Here is a 23,103-nt window from a genome sequence, read left to right as displayed (position 1 = left end):
ATTCCCCCCACAGTAAAAACACAAATACAATTTGCGGGCAGAAATTCAATATAGCGCTATCAATCCTCCCGGCTCACGCCTCAGGAGTCTGGTGGGTGCGCGGGCGCCTAAGTGTGGTCATTTATAGGAACCCCGGAGGTGGCCAGGCAGGCGAGTCAGCAACCACTAGCCTGCGACCTCGTCGTTCCTCACCCAAGATGGCGGACACACTCCCTCCCTTGCCCCGAGCAGTGGATCCTTACTGGCAGCAACAGCGCAAACCATTTCTAAAAAACGGCGCGATGAAGAAAAGGTAATTAAAATAAATTCCCCCCACAGTAAAAACACAAATACAATTTGCGGGCAGAAAATTTCAATATAGCGCTATCAATGCTCCCGGCTCACGCCTCAGGAGTTTGGTGGCTGCACGGACGCCTAAGTGTGGTCATCTATAGGAACCACGGAGGTGGCCAGGCAGGCGAGTCAGCAACCACTAGCCTGCGACCTCGTCGTTCCTCGCCCAAGATGGCGGACACACTCCCTCCCTTGCCCCGAGCAGTGGATCCTTAATGGCAGCAACAGCGCAAACAATTTCAAAAAAACGGCGCGATGAAGAAAAGGTCATTAAAATAAATTCCCCCCACAGTAAAAACACAATTACAATTTGCGGGCAGAAATTCAATATAGCGCTATCAATGCTCCCGGCTCACGCCTCAGGAGTCTGGTGGCTCTTAGGCTTTAGGGGGCGTGTGAGCTCTTGAGAGGGAGCAGATTAGACCAGACATCGTATGGGTTGGGTATGAGAAACGTCGCGTGAGGAGATTGCTGCAGCCTGGGAGGAGATTGCGTCCTAGGAGAGGTGGGGAGCTTCTTTCTCATATTTTTTTTAGAGAGTCCTTGCACATCATATTTTTGGCACGGCAGATCACATTCCTCTGTGGTCTGTGAAAGGCGGGCTGTCTCACTCTTTGTGTAGCTCAGAGTGGCAGAGATGAACAGACCAGGACAGAAGGTAGATTTAGAATGCTAAAACTTTAAGTTTATGCTTTGACTAATTAATTAGTTTTGGAAAGATTTATTTGTCTTATGCATTTATTTCTCTGTATGGGAGATTTGTTGCCAACTATTAATTATTGATTAGCCTTGCAAGACTCACTCTTTACTTAGAAACTCTTTAAGAGTTTTGACTGACATTTGCGCCACATTTTCTTTTCTACATGTGATGCTTTTATATGCAGACTGTAATATGTTCTGTATTAATGCTATTTTTCCTAATTTTAGAATCTGTAACCTGATTGATTTGACTAATGAATAAAGAGTCAGAGAACCTTAATTTTAACTGAGAAAATAAAACCTTTAAAATACTCAACAACTCTCTTTATTGGCTTAAGTAATAATAGCATTTTTGACTGTTCATGTTTATGTAAAGTCTCCTGAAGGTAATACATGGTGTCAAGGGCCCAAACACCTTTTCAGTGGTAAAATAGAGGTAGATGAGGTTTTGCTTTGAGAAATTACCGTGAAATTACCGCTGGATCACTGACTAGTACTATATGCATTTAAGTCGATAGGTCACTCTTTGCCATCTAATGCAGAAATACTGACTAGTACTATATCCCTATATCACTTCTAGTAGCCCTTTTACTCTGTACCATCTAATATAGAGTACTGACTAGTACAGTATACTTTGGAGTAGCTCTGCCACTCTGTGCCATCTAATGCAGTGTACTGACTAGTACTGTATACCCGCAAGTAGCTCTGTCACGCTGTACCATCTAATGCAGGGTACTAACTAGTATAGTATACCTCTAGTAGCTCTCTTACTGTGTACCATACAATGCAGTGTATTGACTAGTGCTGTATACCTTAGAGTAGCTCTCTTACTCTGTACCATTTAATGCAGTGTGCTGAGTAGTACTGTATAACTTAGAGCAGCCATGTCACACTGTGTGATCTACTGCAGTGTACTGACTAGTGCTTTATACCTTCTAGTATCTCTAACTCTGTAATATAGAGTACTGACTACTACAGTTTACCTTGGATTAGCTCTATTAGTTTTTACCATCTAATGCAGTGTACTGACTAGTACTGTATTTTATTTATAGAGTTTTATTTATAGAGTTGTATACCTTCTAGTAGCTCTCTTACTCTGTACCATCAAATGCAGTGTACTGACTAGTACAGTATACTTTTGAGTAGCTCTGTCACTCTGTGCAATCTAATGCAGTATCATGTCTAGTACTGTATACCTTCTAGTAGCTCGCTTGCTTTGTACCATCTTATATATAGTACTGACCAGTACAGTATGCCTTGGAGTAGTTCTGTTACTCTGTGTCATCTAATACACTGTGCTGACTAGTACAGTTTACCTTCTAGTAGCTCTCTTGCTCTGTACCATCTTATACATAGTACTGACCAGTACAGTATGCCTTGGAGTAACTGTGTTACTCTGTATTAGTAGTAGTAGTAGTACATTTATTCGGTAACCATGCACCATCAAAGTATACATACACACAACATAATAACAATATACAACATTAAAAATGCAGTTTAAAACTACTAATGACTCCATCATAGAATACAATCAGCACTACTTCAAAATTAATTTCTATGTGTATATAGTGCAAAGCAAACAGGTAATCAGAAGACCCCAAATGTTTGTACATAAAGATTCAAAAGTCGAAAGTATAAATAAGTTAAAATTCATTGATTTTCAAAGTACCTCTTATTCACTAGATTTCCCTGACTGCAATTTGCCATGCTTGAACCAAACCGCTTTTTTTTGTTGAAAATCTGTTTATTAGCAGAGTAGTCAGAGCAATTTTACAGTATCAGCATCAGAGATCATATGCAGGAGGACGGAAGCTCTATCCGGCTCGGTAGCAGTAAGCATATTATACATTTTAACTTTTGTAGTAATGTCAGATAAATGAGAAAAAACCCCTTAAGAAAGTAAAGAATCCCTCCCACCACCCACTAACAAAAGTCCCACCCTAGACACTCCTTTTGTTCTTGCGTATACATTAGTAAGTAAGGAAGTACCGGGACGTACCCAATAAGCTGAGCAGTTCCAATATGCATTTTTACACAACCAGTCAGTGGCACAAGCAATAGGATCACGGGGTACCCCGTATTACAATCTAGTGCAGCCTTCTTCGTGCACGGCACGTGTAAGTCTATCTACAGCAGTATACAGTTCAAATTACGGTATTGAAATATCAGATTCTTCTTCACCCCCTGCCTCGAACCTTCCTAGAATAGTGAACCAATCTAATGAGATCGGCTTTTTCCTGAGGCCACAGCGTTCTTCACGCTGCAGCGCTGCGCCCTCTGCTTTGCCCCAGCGTATCATTTCCGTTTTCCACATATCGGGGTCAGGTGGTTTGGGAGACTTCCACCTCATCGTGATGGCACGTTTCGCAAGCAATATGGCTATATCAGTAAAACGTGCGGCTATGCTTCTCTTACGCGCTGTTGGGCCCAACCCTAGGAGCGTGTATTCCAGGGTGAGTGTCTGTATCAATGCACCTGCGTCTGTAAGCGAGTCATTAATAGTAGTCCAGAAATAACCCAGTTTGGGGCAGCTCCACAACATGTGTGATAGTGTCGCATCATCCATAGCGCATCTAGGGCAGGTGTCGTGGCGTTGGGGAACATTGCATGTAAACGGTGCGGTGTTAAGTATGCTCTGTGCAGGACCATTAGTTGGATGAACTTAAATTTTGGGTTCCCAGCTACTTTTTTGGGGAATTGAAGGATCCGCTCCCACTCCTTGTCCCGCAATGGCCTCCCTATGTCGCCCTCCCACTTGGTTCTGAGAGGTGACAGTGAAACCGCCCGCCCCGTCCTAATGCTAGCAGTGAGCCATTTTGTCAGGTGACTTCCCATTCCCATTAGGTAGTGCATCGTCAGTAAGGGGTTCGTGGGTGGCTCCACCCCCCCAGGCGCCCACCGTCCTAGGACATAGCGGCGGACGCCAGCATGTAAAAGGAATGATCCCCCAGGGATGCTATGTGCGGTCCTGAAGTCTGCAAAGGACAGCATTCGCCCTTCAGCAAAAAGGTCTCCTACGTGTGTCACACCTGCGTTGTGCCATGGTGTCAGTGTTTGTGTTGTAAGCGGTCCCGACCCTAGGGGTATACCCAGTAGTGGGATTGTAGGGGCATATGATGACAGCGGAGCCGTGTACTTCACCGCCTTCCGCCAGTAGTGTATTGCAAGTCGGAGAAGCGGCGAGGTGTCACTCGGTAGCTCCAAGCGGGGCAGGAGTAGGACATGGATCCTCCCTTTAGTGCGATCTTCTTCTATCATGCCAATCTCATGTAGGTTCCTTCCAGCAAGCCAAAAGGCTTGCAAAGTTGTAGGCCCTGAAGTCTGACACTCCCATACCTCCCGCGTTGGTTGCGAGTTGTAACTTAGCGAGGCCTATGCGCCTCCGTCCTTGTCCCCATATAAGTTCCGTAAGGAGCGTGTCTAGTGTCTTGAACGTCGTTGCAGGGATCAGAAACGGTAGATTCGTAAAGTAGTAGATGAGACGGGGAAGCATCACCATCTTGGAAATGGCGATCCTGCCGGCCACCGAGAGAGGGAGTGACAACCAGAATTGTATCTGAGATTTAAGTGTCCTCACAGCCCTTCCTAGGTTGCCGTCAATCATCATGTCGGCTTCCCTGTAAACTTGTATGCCGAGGTAACGGAAGGTAGTATCCGCCATCTGAAACGCTTGCGGCGCAAAGGGCAGTGGCGTAGGCGAGTCGGCGGCGGCAAAGGTGTACCCGTAAGACTTAGGTTCGCTTATGGTGAGGCCAGAGAGCGATCTAAAGTCCTCAAAAATAGAAGGGATAGGGTCCAGGTCGCCTCGCACGTTATGCAGATATAGGATAATGTCGTCCGCATAGGCGGACACTATGTGTGTTGTCCCACCCCTCCTAATTCCAAAGTGGGGGGCCATAGTCCGGAGTTTACAGAGCAGTGGTTCAAGTGCCAGAATGAAAAGGAGCGGGGAGAGGGGGCAACCCTGCCTTGTACCCCTTGCTATAGCTATGGGACCCGAGACGTATCTAGATGTGCGCACCCGGGCCGTAGGGCGTGTGTATAGAAGTTGGACCCATGCTATATACTCCATAGGTATTCCGAACCTCGCGAGCACAGCGAACATGAAATCCCACCTGAGGGAATCGAAAGCCTGCTTGAGGTCCAATGAGATGCATCCCTCAGAGCCTAGGGCCGACGGATCCCGTAGCATCAGCTGGGCCAAACGTCTAAGATTCATGGCCGTGCTCCTGCCCGGCACAAACCCGCACTGGTCAGGATGGATCAGATGCGGAATGTACTGTGCCAGTCTCGTCGCCAGCACTTTACTCAGGATCTTATAATCGGTGTTAAGTAGAGATAAGGGTCTGTAGCTAGCCAGGTGCAGACCATCCTTACCCGGCTTCAAGAGGGAGGTTATCAAAGCTTGGAGGGAGGACTGTGGCAAGCCGTTAGTCCGTAGCGCCTCCATATAAATGGTATGGAGGCGCGGGGCCAGTAGGTCCATGAATGTGGTATAGAACTCGGCTGGTAAGCCGTCCTTCCCAGGGGTTTTGCTTCTCGGGAGTGCGCGCATTGCCTGTCTAATCTCCGCAATGGAAATGTTACGCTTCAGATCGTCGCTTTGCTTGTCAGTGAGTATGGGTAGTTCTAAATCTCTCATGAATCCTTCGAATGCATCCTGTGAGAGGCAGCTGTGTGGGCTGTAAAGCGTTGTGTAATAGTCCTCGAACGCAGCGTTAATTACTACCTGGGTCGAAACTAGCATGCCGTCTTGGTCCAGTACTTCTAAGATGGGATGGTGCACTGGGGAGTCACGTATGATGTGGGCCAGCAGGGCGCCCGGCCTATCTGCCTGCGTGTGTTGTCTTGTTGTGTATTCCCTGTAGTCTAACAATCTCAAGTCTTCTAGTAGCTCAGCGTGTCTTACATGTGCGTCCTGTAGTGGTGTGAAATGTGTGTTCGTGCCCGCAGCCTCGCACTCTAGCGTCGCCAGCCTACCCTCCAAGTCTTTCAGATCTGCAATGACTGCCCTCCTCATGCCCACTCTAGTGGCCATCACCTCCCCCCTGATGAAAACTTTGAAGGCGTCCCATTCCACCTGTCGGGAGCTGGCAGTGTGAGTGTTTATGTCAAAATAACCCTCAATGGCATCCGCTATAGTGGACTTGAAGACTGCATCTTCCAGCAGCTCTGTGGGTAGTCTCCAGGTCGGGATTGGGGTTGTCTGTCGGCCCCACTGCCAAGTCAGTTCAACAGGACTATGATCGGACAGGGTCTTCCCCATGTGCTGGGCCTGAATACCCGATCCTAATAAGGAACGGGAGCAAAAGATTCGGTCTATTCTAGTGTGGAGCCTGTGTGGTGGGGAGAAAAAGGTATATTCCCTGTCCTGCAAATGTGTACTGCGCCATGCATCCGCCAGATCCCATCCCTCCGCCCACTGTGCCAGTGCGTCCGCCTGTCGCTTGCTGTCCGTGGCGTGTAGTGGGGGGTGCGATCTGTCCAGGGCAATATCCAACACAGCATTAAAGTCTCCTCCAACCACCCATTGGTGATCCGCCCAATCCGCAAGGACCCCGTTGACAGTGATCAAAAATTCAGATTGCCCCGAGTTTGGAGAATATACACAACCAAGCACAACAGCAGCCCCATCTAGTAGGCCCTTCACGAATACGTATCTACCCTCCTTGTCAATTCTTTGCTCTAGAGGCTTGAAGGGGACAGTGTTACGGAGCCAAATAGCGGCCCCCCTAGAAAATGCAGAATAGGACGTAGCGAAGAATTGGCCCTTCCACTTCTTATGCAGCTTCAGACTTTCAGCACAGTTCAGGTGCGTCTCTTGTAGGCATGCCATCATAATACCCCTGCGGTTTAGCTGAGCAAGTATCCTGTGTCTTTTATGAATCAAGCTCATGCCCCGCACATTCCAGGTAGGTATGTATATAATGGTCAGTGTCTATTGATTAAGATCAAGAATTCATCATAAAAAACCTTTACATAAATGAATTATTTAGAGATTACTTCTGTGTAGTACAGGAAATTTATTCAAACATTTTCAATGGTTAATATGCATGGTGATGTATTCAAATGAATGCCACAAGTTATGCATCATGCAAGATAACAATTTCTTCATTGAGTCAAGCAGAGTCTAACGGACAAAAGTCTCAACAGAGTTGCTTTGAAAAAAAATCCTTGTAGGTTCATTCGCAAATGATATAAATTCACAAGTAATAATACAATATTTGAAATGCGCTCAAAGTGACAAAGAAAGGAGACAGTTTAAGAGGGATAGGTGTGGTTGGGTGATGGTGAGGACTGGGTAAAGGATGTTGTGACTATACTACAATCACAGTGATAATGCAACCTTTACAGACTAATTTTGTTCATTAGTTCCATAAAATCTTTAACATAGGATTTGTATGTATCAAAGGGTTGCTTCCTATGTTAAGAAAGTGAAAGCAATCCGGTCTACGTTTCGACCCCTGGATTAAGGGTTGATTGAAGCCTCATGCTGGGGTCTTCTTCAGGACTTGAGAGTGCAGGAGCGCTTAAAGGCGGGCCGTCCAGTGGCCTCTTACGGTTGGACCGTGATCGGTTCCTCAGTGGTAGCCAATAATTAGGGCATCCGGGGCTTTCCAGTCTCACTCGCGGCTGGGCAGCGTTGCTGGATACACTCGCGCTGATGCTACTCTAAGGAAACCACACATCTGGAGGAGCGAAAACAAACGAAAATATGTACTGACAGACTGGAAAACCCCGGATGCCCTAATTATTGGCTACCACTGAGGACCCGATCACGGTCCAACCGTAAGAGGCCACTGGACGGCCCGCCTTTAAGCGCTCCTGCACTCTCAAGTCCTGAAGAAGACCCCAGCATGAGGCTTCAATCAACCCTTAATCCAGGGGTCGAAACGTAGACCGGATTGCTTTCACTTTCTTAACATAGGAAGCAACCCTTTGATACATACAAATCCTATGTTAAAGATTTTATGGAACTAATGAACAAAATTAGTCTGTAAAGGTTGCATTATCACTGTGATTGTAGTATAGTCACAACATCCTTTACCCAGTCCTCACCATCACCCAACCACACCTATCCCTCTTAAACTGTCTCCTTTCTTTGTCACTTTGAGCGCATTTCAAATATTGTATTATTACTTGTGAATTTATATCATTTGCGAATGAACCTACAAGGATTTTTTTTCAAAGCAACTCTGTTGAGACTTTTGTCCGTTAGACTCTGCTTGACTCAATGAAGAAATTGTTATCTTGCATGATGCATAACTTGTGGCATTCATTTGAATACATCACCATGCATATTAACCATTGAAAATGTTTGAATAAATTTCCTGTACTACACAGAAGTAATCTCTAAATAATTCATTTATGTAAAGGTTTTTTATGATGAATTCTTGATCTTAATCAATAGACACTGACCATTATATACATACCTACCTTAACTGACCCAGGTCAGGATGTCCTTAGGGGACACCCTGTTGTAAATTTACCGCACATTCCAGGTGCACAAGTTATAAACATTAAGTGGCCCCATGTCTGGTCATGCAGTGCGGTAAGAATGAGTATGTGGGCGCACGCACCCGGTACATCGTATTGCAGAAGAGGAGTGTCAATCGAACAGATGATCCCTGAACACTAAGGTCCCCAGGCCAACGGGCTCGAGGTCCGAACCATGATGCCCAACAGGGGCAGGAGTCAAACAGTTCCACGTGCCTGTGGTGGGGGGCGCAGGCCATTAGCGCCGTACTTGTATTGGCCCGCAGTGGCACGGCGGCCCTCAGTAAATCAATCCCTCAAGCAACCCACCTGTGTGCAAGGAATGATACAGGCAGTACATTACCACCCGGAGTGCGGTCACGATGGTGATGTTAAAATTCGTCTGCCGTCTGCGCCGTGATCTTGGGGAAAAGTTGTATGCTGTCTGCCGATCCCGACACCTCTGTGTGCGTATCAGAGTTGCTAACCAGGTCTCTGGCTGTGTCCGCATCATGGGCGGCGAGTGCCTCCTCCGTCAATTGCATCACCGGTGCGGGGTCCGCTGGACGGTTCATAGTGGTCGCATCCGTCGGCGCCGTCCTCTGCGATGGGGCTTGTCCAGTGTCCGGGGCGGTGTTTTTCCGATCTGGGCGGTTCCGGCGGCCTTCTCCTCCAGCAGCCATAAGTGGGTCCTGCGAGGTCCGCGGGGTTAACGTCACCTCCATCCATTCTGCCGCTTCTTCCGGCGAGTCAAAGAAATATGACTTGTTATTGTGCAGTACTTTAAGGCTGGCAGGGAACAGAAGGGCATATTTCAAGTCTCTCTCACGTAACTTGCGTTTCACCCCCAAGAAGGTGGACCTAGCACGCTGTACCGTGGGTGTGAAGTCAGGATACACCGAGATAGTCTTGTCTTCATAGCGAATCGGTGCCTTTTCTCGGGCCACTCGTAGCACAGTGTCGCGGTCTTTGTAGTGAAGGAGGCGTGCGATCAAAGGACGTGGGGGCGCACCTGGTTGCAGTGGTTTGGGTGGTATTCTATGCGCCCTCTCCACGCTGTACAGGGTCGTAAGATCGTCTGGACCCACCAGGTGACGGAGCCAGTCCTCCACAAATTGGGTAGGGTACCTCCCCTCGCTGCGTTCTGGAATGCCCAAGATGCGGACGTTGTTGGGCGGGCACGTCCTTCCGCATCATCCACCCTTTCCCACAACTGCTTGAGCTGTTTTTCCACGCCTTCCAGCTTCGTCGAGTGTTCCGTTTGTTGGGGTATGAGATCATTCAGTGCAAGTTTCTGTTCGGAGACCCTCTCTGCAAGTTTATTGTGATCTGCTCGGAGTAACGAGAGACCCATCGCCATGGTATCGATGCGTGTTTCCAGCGCCTCTCGTGTAGCTCGTATCTCGTTGAGGATAAGGTCTGGTTTGGCGTCTTGTGACCCCTTCCCAGTCGGCGGGATAACGTCCATATTCGAGGAGGAAAGAGGGTCCTCCGAACCGGTAGATTGCATGTCCGTCGAAGCTCCGGGGTCCTGGGCCCTGCCCCTGTGCCGTCCCATCGACCTAGTATGCAGAGCGGCGTCGGTGTGGTCGTGATTCTGACCGCTGAGGATCTCCACGCGGTCTCCGGCGTCTCAGCGGGGAATGCAACAGGAGTGACGACTCCCTGGCACTGTAAAGGGTCAGCAGTGTCGTAGCAAAGGTGGCACGCCTGAACCGCTTGGCGGCGTTCTGTGGAGGGACCCCCGCCGAATCGTCGCGCCGGCCCCGGCGCGGCGGCAGTTATAGGTAAGTAGCTGTATTAGGGGGTGGGGCCGTCGGAGGCAAAAGAGCGGTGAGGTGCCCCTCACCTGTCCCAGCGGAGGCGGCTTCGCAGTCTGAGGCTCGCCATGTGTGCCCCTGTGTAGTCGGACCCCTCGGCGCTGTCCTGATTCATCTGAGGAAGCGAGGGTTCAGGGGTCGTGCTGGCGTCGCGTCGCTTCCCTAGATCCGTATGTCCCCCGCCGCCTTTAAGGATTGTTGGTGCTGCCGATGTATGCGGCGATCCCGCCGGGTCGCTGGTGTTCAGGGCGGAGGCAAGATGGCGCCCGCGTCGCTGCTGCGGCGCCAAGGCCAGCCGGGCCGCCGCCGGGCACTCCACGCAGTGGCACCAGAATTATGGGCTCTGATGTCCACTCCCCAGCTCCCTCAGCGTTGTCTTTTCGCCAGCCTTAGGCGTCCCCGCAGCAGTCCGGGGGGGTGCTGCGCAGTCCGGCGTTCCGGCCGCACACCGGGCGACCAGGGCAGAACGGGACTGGGGGGGGGTCCACCGGCGCACAGGGGGCCGGGCTAGTGCCCGTAGGATCGATCGTTGGTCCCCCGGTTGCGGTGCGCGCAGTTCTGCGCCCCGGTGCGCCCCCGGCGCTCCGCCGGCAGTCCGGCACCAGTCAGCAGCAGTCGGTTCCCAGGATCAATTGAGGCCGCGGCTTTCCCCCGTGTAGGAGGCCCCAGCGATCGCCGCAGCTCACCAAGGCGGTAGGCGGTGTCAGAGGAGAGTATCTCGCCGCCTCAGTCCACCGCTCGTTCGGTACAGGTCCGGGCCAAAGTTTGAGGTGGGTTGCATAGAGGTTAGGCAGGATTAGTAGCTAGTATCGAAGGGCTACGGACGGAGCTGCAGCACTACACGTCCGCCATGACCGGCTCTTGGCCACGCCCCCGAACCAAACCGCTTTTAGGAGTTTACTGATGGCAAAAGCAATTACAGGGGAGGTATCACTCTTTAAAATTCTGTAGGCCACACATCTAGCCACACCCAAGTCACAACATATTGGGCCGATCCATTTCTGGCTTGCCCGGAATAACCAGGGCAGCAAAGCAATATCTGTATCTTTTCTTCGCTTTTCATGCAACAAGCTGGGCACATGTTGGAGAGTAAGTCCCTGTTCCATTTAGTAGTAAGGGATCTCGGGGGCAGAATACCAAAACGAAAACGGATATACAAACGTTTCACTAGGGGGGAACAAACAGAATCTAAATATTCCTCAAAACAAGGAGAGGCTTAGGGGCCAGATGTAGGTAAATATCATTTACCGATTCTAAAATACAGAATTTTACCAATTCGGTATTTTAGAATCGGTAAATGACATGTAGATAATGATTCAGGTAAATTTTATCGAATCAGTAAAATTCGATAAATACCGATTCGGTATTTACCGAATCGGTATTCCCCATTCATTCCTATGGGCCTGGAGGCCCATAGGAATGAATGAGAATTACCGATTCGGTAAATACCGAATCGGTAATAGGGGGTAGACCTCCAAGTGTGGCAGGGTGTCACATTGACATCCTGTTGCACCCCTGTATAGTGCATGGATGCACATGTGGCAGAAATACATGCCCTAAGGGCATGTATGTCAGCCACATTGCACTGAATAAAAAGCTAAAAATTGCTTTTTGAAAGGTATTCGGAATTTACCACCAACTAATAGTTGGTGGTAAATAACGAATCCTTAAATGTAAAAAGCACTCACTTGAGTGCTCTCTACATTAAGGATTCGGTAATTTGCCGAATCGGTATGTTAAGAATTCGGTAATTTACCGATTCCTTAAGTTACCGATTAAGTAAATTACCGAATCCTACAATTTGGCCACCTACATCTGAAAAGCCTAATTCCGGTCGGTAACGGCCGAAATTCGGTAATTTCAGCCATTTGACTTGTTAACATAACCCTCCTGAATGTGTGACCAATAGCAAGATTTCAAGACATTAAGATCAACTTTGCGAATATTTATAGGTTCACCCATAATCCCAACCTACTCAACCAGTCGGAAACAAATTTGACCCAAGGTACTGACTTGGCGCCTTCTACATTGAATAGATCTTCAAGAGAGTCTCTAAACTCACTTAAAACAGGTGTAGCCAATAAACGGACCCAATAAACAAGCGGTCTGAGTGTAGCCAGATGTGCAATTTGTTTTAGTCCTAGGTCAACATATAAGGGAGTTAATGATGAACTGGTTGGGACAGATACCAACTGTCTCACAAATGTGTTTTATGCAATAGATAGTAAAGAAACATCAGTGCAAACCCAGGTCTCAGCCCCTTAAAGAGCAGCTCCCTGGGCCTTAGCGCGATATACTTCAAGGGCCAGTGAGACCGAGCTCGTTTGCCTATGCAATATGATAATGGCATTCGATCTGTGCTCGATTAATAGAGAGCTTTTACTAAGTTGTCCCATCCACATGAAATTCTCCATTACTTTTACCCCCAGGTAATCGTAGCTCTGCGCTCTCTCTAAGGCTTCGTCACCTACTTGAATAATCGAGTTTTTGGCCACTCCCTTCCCAAGCACCATATATTTGGTCTTAACGTTGAGCTCTAGACGCCTGGACATACAAAAGGCTAGAAATGTATCAACCAGGACCTGGAGCGACCATGGGTGTCTTAGAAATAAGGAGGGAGTCATCTGCGAAGAAAAGAATAGGTACCTTTTAGTTGTTCTGGGCAGGAGAATCATTTCTGCAGTTCATCAAGGTGTCTACTACGTCATTCATATAAAGGGTAAAAAGTGTGGGTGGCGCCCACCACGCTGGATAGGAATGAGTTTGGTTAATTCTCTGAAATGCTCGCAGCGAACTTGGGCAAAGTTGTTATTGTGGAGTTGAGACATGAGATGAATCCGATTCCCAGGGACCCCCATGGTTGATAAAACTTGCCACAGATTGGCACATGGAATAAGATCAAAAACAGCTCTCAGAACTATGAACACCATGTAAAGCTTATGATGACATAGTAAAACATATTTCTAATATAATGTGGCGAATCTACAAATATGGTCAGGGGTGCTTGTCTTTGATCGAAACCCAGCTTGAAACTTCAAGTTCAAGTTCAGAAATTTGTATAGCGCACTACTCACCCAGAGGGTCTCAAGGCGCTTGAGGGAGGGGGGGGTACTTTACTTATGAAATATCCAAGTTTTTAGTTGTTTTCTGAAGGAGAGGTGGTTCTGTGTAAGGCGGAGATCGGTGGGGAGAGAATTCCAGGTCTTGGCCGCTAAGTAGGAGAAGGATCTTCCCCCCATGGTGGATCTTTGGATGCGTGGAAGAGCGGCGAGGGCTTGATTGGACGATCGTAGTTGCCGGGTGGGGGTGTAAAAGGACAGGCGCGTGTTGAGGCATTCTGGTCCTAGGTTGTAGAGGGCTTTGTGTGCGTGGGTGAGGAGACGGAATGTTATTCTTTTGTTGACGGGGAGCCAGTGGAGGTCTTTTAGGTGACCGGAAATGTGAGCATGGCGGGGGATGTCTAGGATGAGTCTGGCTGAGGCGTTCTGGATGTGTTGGAGTTTATTCTGCAGTTTGGCTGTCGTTCCGGCGTAAAGGGTGTTTCCGTAGTCCAGTCGACTTGTGACCAGTGCATGGGTGATCGTCTTTCTTGTTTCGGTGGGGATGCAACGGAAGATTTTTTTGAGCATACGTAGAATGTTGAAGCATGATGATGAGACGGCGTTGACTTGTCTGGTCATCGAGAGGGAGGAGTCCAGGATGAAGCCCAGGTTACGTGCGTGGTCCGTTGGTATGGGTGCATTTCCCAGGGCCGGTGGCCACAATGAGTCGTCCCAGGCGGAGGGGGATGATCCTAAGATGAGGACTTCCGTTTTGTCCAAGTTCAGTTTTAAACGGCTGTTCTTCATCCACTCGGCTACTTCTTTCATCCCTTCGTGTAGGTTGGTTTTGGCGGTGTTTGGGTCTTTGGTGAGGGAGAGGATCAGCTGGATGTCGTCTGCGTAGGAGATGATGTTGAGGTTGTGTTGGCGCGCGATGGATGCGAGGGGACTCATTTATACGTTGAAGAGGGTGGGACTGAGTGATGATCCTTGTGGAACGCCGCAGATGACTTCGGTGGCCTCTGATCTAAAAGGGTTGAGGCGGACTCTCTGGGTTCTTCCGGTGAGGAACGAGATGATCCAGTCCAATGCTTTTCCTTGTATTCCGACGTTGTTGAGGCGTTGTATAAGGGTGCTATGACAGACTGTGTCAAAGGCTGCGGAGAGGTCAAGTAGGATGAGGGCAGCTGTTTCTCCGTTGTCCAGTAGAGTTCGAATGTCATCTGTTGCTGCGATGAGGGTGGTCTCGGTGCTATGTTTGGCTCGGAAGCCAGACTGTGAAGGGTCGAGGGATTTGTTGGATTCGAGCTTGAAGGGCGGACAAGATATTATTGGAATCCACCAAGTTTAACAGTCTCTCTAGAACTTGTTTAGATGAGATCTTTGGTGCATTATTAATTAGACTAATTGGTCTATAATGTGAGGGGGCACATGCATCACTTTTTTTGTATATTGTGATAATCTCAGCTCCTCTCCAAGAGTCCGGTATGTCGCCCCCTTTTTCTACGGCATTTGAGAGTTTAGGTAGACTGCCCAGATCCAGGGCTCTGATTTATATAAATCACCAGGGATTTTATCCGTGCTGGGCGCCTTGGCAGATTTTAGCAATACAATGGCTCCAACTGTGTCATCTAAGCTAAAAACAACAACTGGATCAGCTGCTTCTGTGGCTTCAGGACAAAATGTGTCTAGGATAGTTGCCTGATTGCTGCACGGCCACGTGTTGTTATGAACTTTTACCTCATAAAGATCAGAGAATTGAAATATGATGATGGTAGCTTTTCACCTTTTCTGTTCTAGATTGGGCCACTGTGCGCCAAAAGGAGTGATTGTCATTTGTTTTGACAGCAGATAACATATCGTTCCAGGTATTATCATCCCAATTCTTTTTTGCAGAGCTTAAATAAGCTTTTTAGGTACATCAAACTTCAGCTATTACAGACCTGTCACCACCTAAAACAGCTGATCTCAAGAAGCACTTAGCCTGTCTAAAGGTGGGATCATACCATTTTACTTCTTTGCCCAAGGCTGGTTTCTTGAGAACCACATCTTTATAGAATAGTTTTTGTAGCTCCTTAAATAATAAGCTATGTATGTTAAGAATAGGAATTTCTCCTTCAGTTAATGCCTACATAATTTGGCAAAAACGTAACAAACGATCCGTATATCGGGGTCAACAGTTTTTTATTGGACATACCACTAGGCCATGAAACGTAGCACCAACTACTAGCTGATATGGGTTCTGGTACTGTTGTATAACATATATTTGATTTCATTTCCAGAGATGCCCCAGTTAGTGTTTGAATCAGCGAGACATGGTCACATTTTGATCGCTGATCCACTTTCATATTGACCATAAGTGGCCACAATCTCACATTTTAGCTAGCAAAATCAATAACACTTGTTTGGGAACCTCTCCTGAAAGTAGGGTCTCACCTTGGATTAGAAATAGTGTGTCCTTTGCATACACACAGCCCTCTGCCAACCGTTAAAGAGGCTAGTTTGAGTTCAGTGGCCGTAAAGTTAGCCCCGGGTGCCCCTGTTAGCGGCGGAATGCCCTACATTTCATCTTTCTCTTCTATGATCTCATTAATATATGTGGAAGGTTCATAAGATGTAATAAAATCACTAGTCAATATTATTTTCGTGTTTGTATGTAAAGAGTCTAAAAGTTCTTCCAAACTGAATAAGTTGGTTGAATCATTACTAGCCGAAGTCGTTCTTACGTAAATGTTTATGAATACCAGGCGTAGCCCTGTGGGGAGAGTAACACTAATCCCTACCAAGTCTGGACATTTTGGCTGCAATAAGGTGCCTGAACTAAATAGATTATTTTGATTAAAATCAAAAGACCCCCAGTTGCCCTCCCTTAGTGCTCGTGGGGTATTGCTCCCACACTAAACGTGATAAACCTATCTACATACAGATTTTCAATAGCCCAGATCTCTTGGAACATGCAGACATCATGTTCTCCAATATACAACAACCAGTCAGGCTCTATCAATTTTGATGAGATTCCAGCCAAATTCCAAGATAGTAGGCTAATGCGCGATTGTGAGTGGTTGACCCTAGCTACCTCAGAGTCTGCATTGCTAAGTCGACATAAGGTTTCCTCTGGGTGCATGGTAGATATGCGATCCACCCCATGAGATTTATGTCACGTTCTAGCAGAGGTTTTATCAAGACTACTCATACATCGCCGGGTGGCTATAATTCCTTTTACCCAGCTCTTAGCCCCACTTCCCTCCAAGATCTCAATGCAATCAGGGGCATCCAATATAGGACTTTGGTTTATAGACCAAAAAACGGTTGTGGTAACCTATCGCCGCACTCTGTGTACTTCCTTTTGTACTGTGCTCACCTCAAGGGTTAACCATTTAAAATACCCCACAAGCATATGATTTGTGAATTATAGGAGCAGGAGTACCAGATAAGTCAACTAGTATCTAATCATGAAAATATAACCAACATGAAATAACCAGAGCTTCAAACATTTTAGCAATAGAGAAACATCCCAGAAATGAGCATCCAATGATCATATAAATTTCTTTGTATTCTTTCTTTTTTTTGCATCTTTTTATCTTTTAAAAACATCAAGACTCAGCCAACGCATTTCATCCCAATCATAGGGACTTCTTTAGGGCCGGTAAAAGACATATAAAACACCAACTTACAAGACAAATAAACAGTATACATATATAACTTACAAGACAAATAACAGTATACATATATCACTTTCAAGACAAGTAAACAGTATACATATATAACTTACAAGACAAATCAACAGTAAACATTTCTACAAGACGAATAGACAATATACATATATAATGTTCTGTCATCTTAAAGTCACAAATGAATAATGACATATATATACTGTTTATTTGTCTTGTAAGTTTGTGTTTTATATATCTTTTACTAGTCCTGGAGAAGTCCCTGTGATTAGTATGAAACGCGCAGGCTGTATCTTGATGTTTTGAAAAGATTAGAAGAAGCAATAAAAGAAAGAATACAAAGAACTTTATATTATAATTGGATGCTCATTTCTGGGATTTTTCTCTATTGCTAAATTGTTTGAAGCTCTGGTTTTTTAATGTTAGTTATATTTTCGTTCTTTGATACTAGTTGACTTATCTGGTGCTCCTTTTTCTATACTTCACAAAACAATATAGGTATTCTATTGCCAATACTGAGCGAGATGGCAGTAGCACCAGTTTGATCAAGTAATACACTCTCGGGTACTACATTCTTGGGGGTAAGCGAGAAAGCAGTGTAGCCTGAGTACTCAGTCAATCATTTGCATTCAGATTTGACACATCGGTAAGCAGTGAAGTGGCATTACCCTGCTAAGTTAAAATAGGAGGATGGGCGATAAAGCCTTCAGGAATTCCAACAGAGGGGGGAAATGCTTCATGTCTAATTACCTGTGATTTACCCCCCAAAAGATGGCAGGTATGAAGTTCAAAATGTATAAGATTCTTAACCAACTGATTAGCACACAATGTGACCTGAATGTAATCATAGGGTGATATATCAAGTGAGCATAGTCTAGCATACAAAATGTCAGATCTGATCACAGATAGACAATTCTGCTTAACCCTAAGCCAGTAAATTACTTTATTGATTAAACCGTCAGTGTCCTCAAAAACACCAGGCTTTAGTTTGGGCACCAATGTCATATAGATCATGTTGCCAGAGTTACGTTGTAGTCTCCCTTGTGCATGAGGGGGTGGATCTTCCGAGAGATATAACGGGGAAGAATGGGGAATAAGTTCAATAGGGGTAGCTGGTGTGAAGTGAGTTCTTCTATTGACATGGTCCCTTAAGCCTGTATTGTGCTCAGCATATAGTGGTCTTGTGGTCTTGCTGTTGAATGTATGTTGTGTAAGGGGCCTAGCGGGTCTTGTAGGAGAAATTAGACAAGAGACCCTTTGGATAGTCCCCTTGCCACCTCTGGTTTAGCCGATCGAACAGGACATAAGTTTGTAGCAGAAACCAGTGTGTAGTCTATTTTGTTAGCATCTACTGTAAGAGGGATAAGTCTCCAGGCTTCTTGATCCCTCAGGTAGAGGGCTGAGCAGTTTTTGACTGTAAAGTAGTGACCTGTCTAACTAAGGAAGATATTAAGCTACTAAGATGATTGAACTTAGAATTTATTATTTGCAAAGTGACTTCATCTCCTGGTTACCTTGTGTCTTGATGTATCCCTTTGTCAATTTGGTCAATGCTATTTTTTGTATAAGGCCCGCTTATATCGTCAATAGTTGATAAAGGAGCAAATCGGTTATGGCCGGGAACATTAGGAACAATGTTGATTTCAGGAAATAGCGGACATGTAACTGGAGTAAGTGGCTCATTGGATACAGCTCTCTTCGATTTAGATAAAGCATGCTCTATAGACTCTATGATCTCATGATGATAACAATCTGATGCAGAAAGATATGTGGCGGGGGTATTGACGCCCACATCCGTGACCGAGGCAGGTGATTGTTTTTTTTAAAACATATCAGGAACCCTGGAAGAATTACCCTTCCCTTTTATGGAACTAGGGTTAACGAGGGACTCCACCTCTTCAATTAAAATGAGTTAATGTCTGCCAGCCTTTTTAGTGTTAGAGCTAGAGGGAACCTCAGAGTTTTTCTTTGCTGGCTTCCGGGGTTTCTTGGCATTTGTCTCTGGTTAAATAGGGTTCTCCTGCCTTTATTTCCGCTTGGTAGAACGGGACAAAACACCCTCACACAGCAAAACAGCTCCTGGGTCCACCTTCAACCCAGTAGGATGCTGGAGAACCGAGTCCCACACCAGCTGGAGGGAGCAATGCCAACCACGGCAAAACGCTAGAAAGATGAGGAGAGCAGCCCTGCACCTCTTTACTATCTAATACAGTGTGCTGACTAGTACAGAATACCTTGAAATAGCTTTGTTACCCGGTATCATCCAATGCAGTGTACAGTATACCTTGGAGTAGCTATGTAACTCTGTACCATCTCATTGAGTGTACTGACTATTACAGTTCACTTCTAGTACCTCTGCCCCTCTGTGACATCTAATGCAGTGTGCTGACTAGAACTGTATACCTTCTAGTAGCTCTGTTGTTCTGTACCATCTAATGCATTGTCCTGACTACTGATGTATACCTTTTAGTAGCGTTGTTACTCTGTACCATCTAATACAGTGTACAGGCTAGTACAGTATACATTCTAGTAGCTCTGTTACACTGTGTCATCTAATACAGTGTAATGACTAGTACAATATACCTTGGAGTAGCTCTGTTACTCTGTACCATCTAATAGAGCATACTGACTAGTACAATATTTCATCTAGTACCCCTGTCACTGTGTACTATCTAATGCAGTGTATTGAGTAGTACAGTATACCTTCTAGTAGCAATCTTACTCTGTACCATCATATGCAGTGTAGTATTGTGTGTGGTGCAGTGTAGTGTGTAGTAGAATGTTGTACAGTGCCCTATCGGCTGCAGTGTTCGGTGTAGTACAGTGCACGGTCTAGCACTGTGTGGTGTTGTGTAGTATGCCTTGTTTGTTAGTGTTGTGTAGCATGCTTCATGTGTGAGAGTCGGGTGTATTGTAGTATGCTTCATGAGTGGTAGTGTGGTGTAATGTAATATGCTGCAGTGTGTAGTAGAATGTGCTGTCTATGTAGCACAGTGTCGTTCATATCTTCGGCAGTGTGCGGTGTTGTGCAGTGTGCACAGTGTGTGTGTGTAATTTTCTGTGTGATGCAGTGTAGTGCCGGTGTAGTGCAGTGTGCTGTTTGGGGTAGTAGTTGCTCTAGATGAATGCACGCTTTAGTGTAGTGAGCTTTCATGTATAGTTTAAATGAATCATATGTAAATAGAAAGCAGGCATTACAGCCTTTATTTGTGTCATTAAATCTCTAAATATTAATTTCTACTCTGCAGTTCTGGTGACTCTGGATCCTGACACAGCTAATCCACAGCTCCTCCTGTCTGAGGGGCTAAGATGTGTGACACGGATGGATTCAGCGCAGCACCTGCAGGACACCCCCAAGAGATTCACTAACTACAACTACTGTGTGCTGGGGAGCGAGGGGTTCACCTCTGGCAGACATTACTGGGAGGTGCAGCTGTTGCAGGAGGGGGAGCAGTGGGCTGTGGGGGTGGCAGCAGAGTCTGTGAACAGGAAGCCAGTCATCAGATATTACACGTATTACCCTGAGCAGACAGTCTGGGCTGTGGAGGGGAGGAATGGTCAGTACATGGCTCTCACCTCCCCTCAGACTCCACTGTCCCCTCTTGAGAAGCCCCTGAAGCTGGGGGTGTATCTAGACTATGAGGGCGGGCGGCTGTCCCTGTACAGTGTTGACTCCATTGAGCATCTCTACACTTACCCGCAGGCCCGCTTTACAGAGAGGCTCTTCCCGTACTTCTCTCTTTATAAAGGAGCGGTGCTGAGGCTGGTGTGAGAGCTGCAGAGCTTCAGCCCCTCCCCCCACCCACCTCTCCAGTGGTAACAATGTGGCAAAGAGCACAAGCAGAGACTGTTTTAAACTCCCTTTGAAGAGAAGACTCTTGGGAGGTTGTAACAATTCCAGTGACTGGAAAAGATTTCCTTTGTGTAGATTTATTAAGGTATAGATGTCAGTCAGCCCTGGTATGCTGAGCCCACCCCTCACCTGTCAATCCGAAGAGTCAACACCAACATCCCAAAGAATCTTTTTCACAGTGACCCTCCAACATGTCACCATAACAAGCAGAAGTCTCACGTGAAACTGACAACTACATATCTCTTTCCCTTTACAATTGTTAAACCAGCCCAGAAAATGTTTGTCATCTGAATCATACATCAAACCTCATGTAAGATATGGTAAAGTCTCTGCATAATAAAAAAATGTGAGTTCAAGCATGGGTGCTGTAGATACACATGCTTTGCATAAGTCCGTCATCTAGTGTTGGACTCAGATGATTACTAGTTGTTTTTGTTCCAAGACGTTTTCTATGTGGCACGAGGCTGTGTGACTCCTCCTCTTAGTAATATTGCGCATGATCATTAACGCCATCTTCTGATCATTTTTTTCCACCGACAGGTGCGGATTTAATCTCCAGTGCTACGCTTTGAGACTCCTTCGGGCTCCCTTTGGTTCTCTAGTAAATCCACTCAATGTTATTGTCTCAATCGCGTAGATTGCATTTGAGCGATAACCCTCTGCGTAGCGGGTCTTTGCCTCGCTTCCTCGGCCCACGGGCCGCGCCCGGCATGGCCTACATTTCTCCACTTCTAACGTTCTTCGGAGAATGTCCTACTAATGGAACAGGCTCCATTCAGTTTCTGTCTGAAAAAAGGTTTCGAAGTTTGGCCCTAGAATTGGAAGACATGAAGACCAAGTTGCCACATGACATTTGCTCACTGGGGCAATGAGGATGCTGGAACTTGTTTAACAACCTGTATCAGTAACTTCTTAGATGATCCTACTGACTAAATTGGTGGGAGTTTAACAATGGTCAGGGTAGGAAGAAAGGGGATGATAAAGATGGTTTGGAACTGAGTAATGAGGACTTTATGCATTTTCGTTATTTTTTGAATGACAGTGACTTATCAGCTGGGAACCAGGGAGGATTATCATTCTACGCAAAGTTATTGTAGGGATATGACCCAGCTACTGGGGAACTGGTGAGATGAGTACTAGCAGGTTGCTCAAAAGTGAGTGGAAGGAAGTCTAAGCTATTGGAACTAATTTAATTTCACTTGTTGACAAGGCTACTCTGGGTGTTGGAGTTTTACTGTTATGACAGTTTTGAAGTTGAAATCTTTTAGTCTTTATCTGTTATGGATGGTTTTATGGTGTCTGAATAGTTGGGCTCAAGGAACAAATTATGTGTTTCAAAACAGATCAGAGTGGGCTAAGGAGATGGCTTGTGTTGCAGTCTGGACTTGTGACAGAGGCAGGTAGACTTTTGACAATTTGCACAATTTCCAGATGTGTTTGGAAAATGAGGTTATTTACCCTACTGAGGTTGACTGTGGCCAATCTTATGGGAATATTGAGAAAAACATTGTTTTACTTGGGATTGAATGCGAAGGGCTTTCACATGTGTTGTTTTCAGTCTGATGCTGCAACTGTGGCAGCACCGTTAGGACTACAGACTGAGGACATAAAGATGATTCAAAGATGAGGTGTGAGCGATACGTACGAGGGAGGAGGGCGATCTGATTTTTAAGGCATGGTGGGTTTTTATTATGTTTGTTTTAGTCTAGTTTGTATAGAAGGCACATAGGCATGAATCGTAACATAGGGCATAAGAGTGGGATGAGCTTGGGGCACCTGTTGCTGTTATTGGCTGAACTATTTATGGGCAGACGATATCCTGATGTACTAATAATAAATGTGGGAGAAAACGATCTGTGCAGCTATTGAGCCTCTCTTTGCTGAAGAACATAAAAGAGGACTTGGTTAGGCTGAAGAGCTTTGGGGCTGCACATGCATGGCATGAACTTAATTTGTTCTGAAAAGGGTGTGGTGGGATGGCATGAACCACAGCGCCATGGACAAAACAAGATGCTAAGTGAGCAGAGCAATTAAAGCTTTTTTGTGCAAACATGGGGATACAAGATTTATCACATGGGAATATGAAAGCAGAAGATGCCATGTTATATTGCTCAGATGGAGTGCATGTGTTCATTATGGGATATTAATATTATTTTTTTGATTTGGAGGTGTTGGTTGCTAATCTGTTGAGTGATAGGGAATGGTGTTGA

The 23,103-nt window shown here is 46.1% G+C and overlaps 1 protein-coding gene across 1 annotated transcript in view; it reads left to right on the top strand.

The window, feature by feature from the left end:
• The window catches only part of LOC144828795 (E3 ubiquitin-protein ligase TRIM39-like), a 342,704-nt gene extending 319,958 nt beyond the window's left edge, over nucleotides 1–22,746 (top strand). Inside the window, exon 6 of the mRNA XM_078687274.1 lies at nucleotides 20,289–22,746. Coding sequence (XP_078543400.1) covers nucleotides 20,289–20,812 — 524 coding nt within the window. The 3' untranslated portion in view covers nucleotides 20,813–22,746. The remainder of the gene's footprint in view (nucleotides 1–20,288) is intronic.
• Nucleotides 22,747–23,103: the final 357 nt, after the last annotated feature.

The sequence above is a fragment of the Lissotriton helveticus genome, chromosome 4_1 (assembly GCF_964261635.1).
Source record: "Lissotriton helveticus chromosome 4_1, aLisHel1.1, whole genome shotgun sequence".
In the NCBI taxonomy this organism is placed as follows: Eukaryota; Metazoa; Chordata; class Amphibia; order Caudata; family Salamandridae; genus Lissotriton; species Lissotriton helveticus.
The sequence above is the reverse complement of the archived record's forward strand: the minus strand, read 5'-3'. Positions and strand labels throughout refer to the sequence as shown.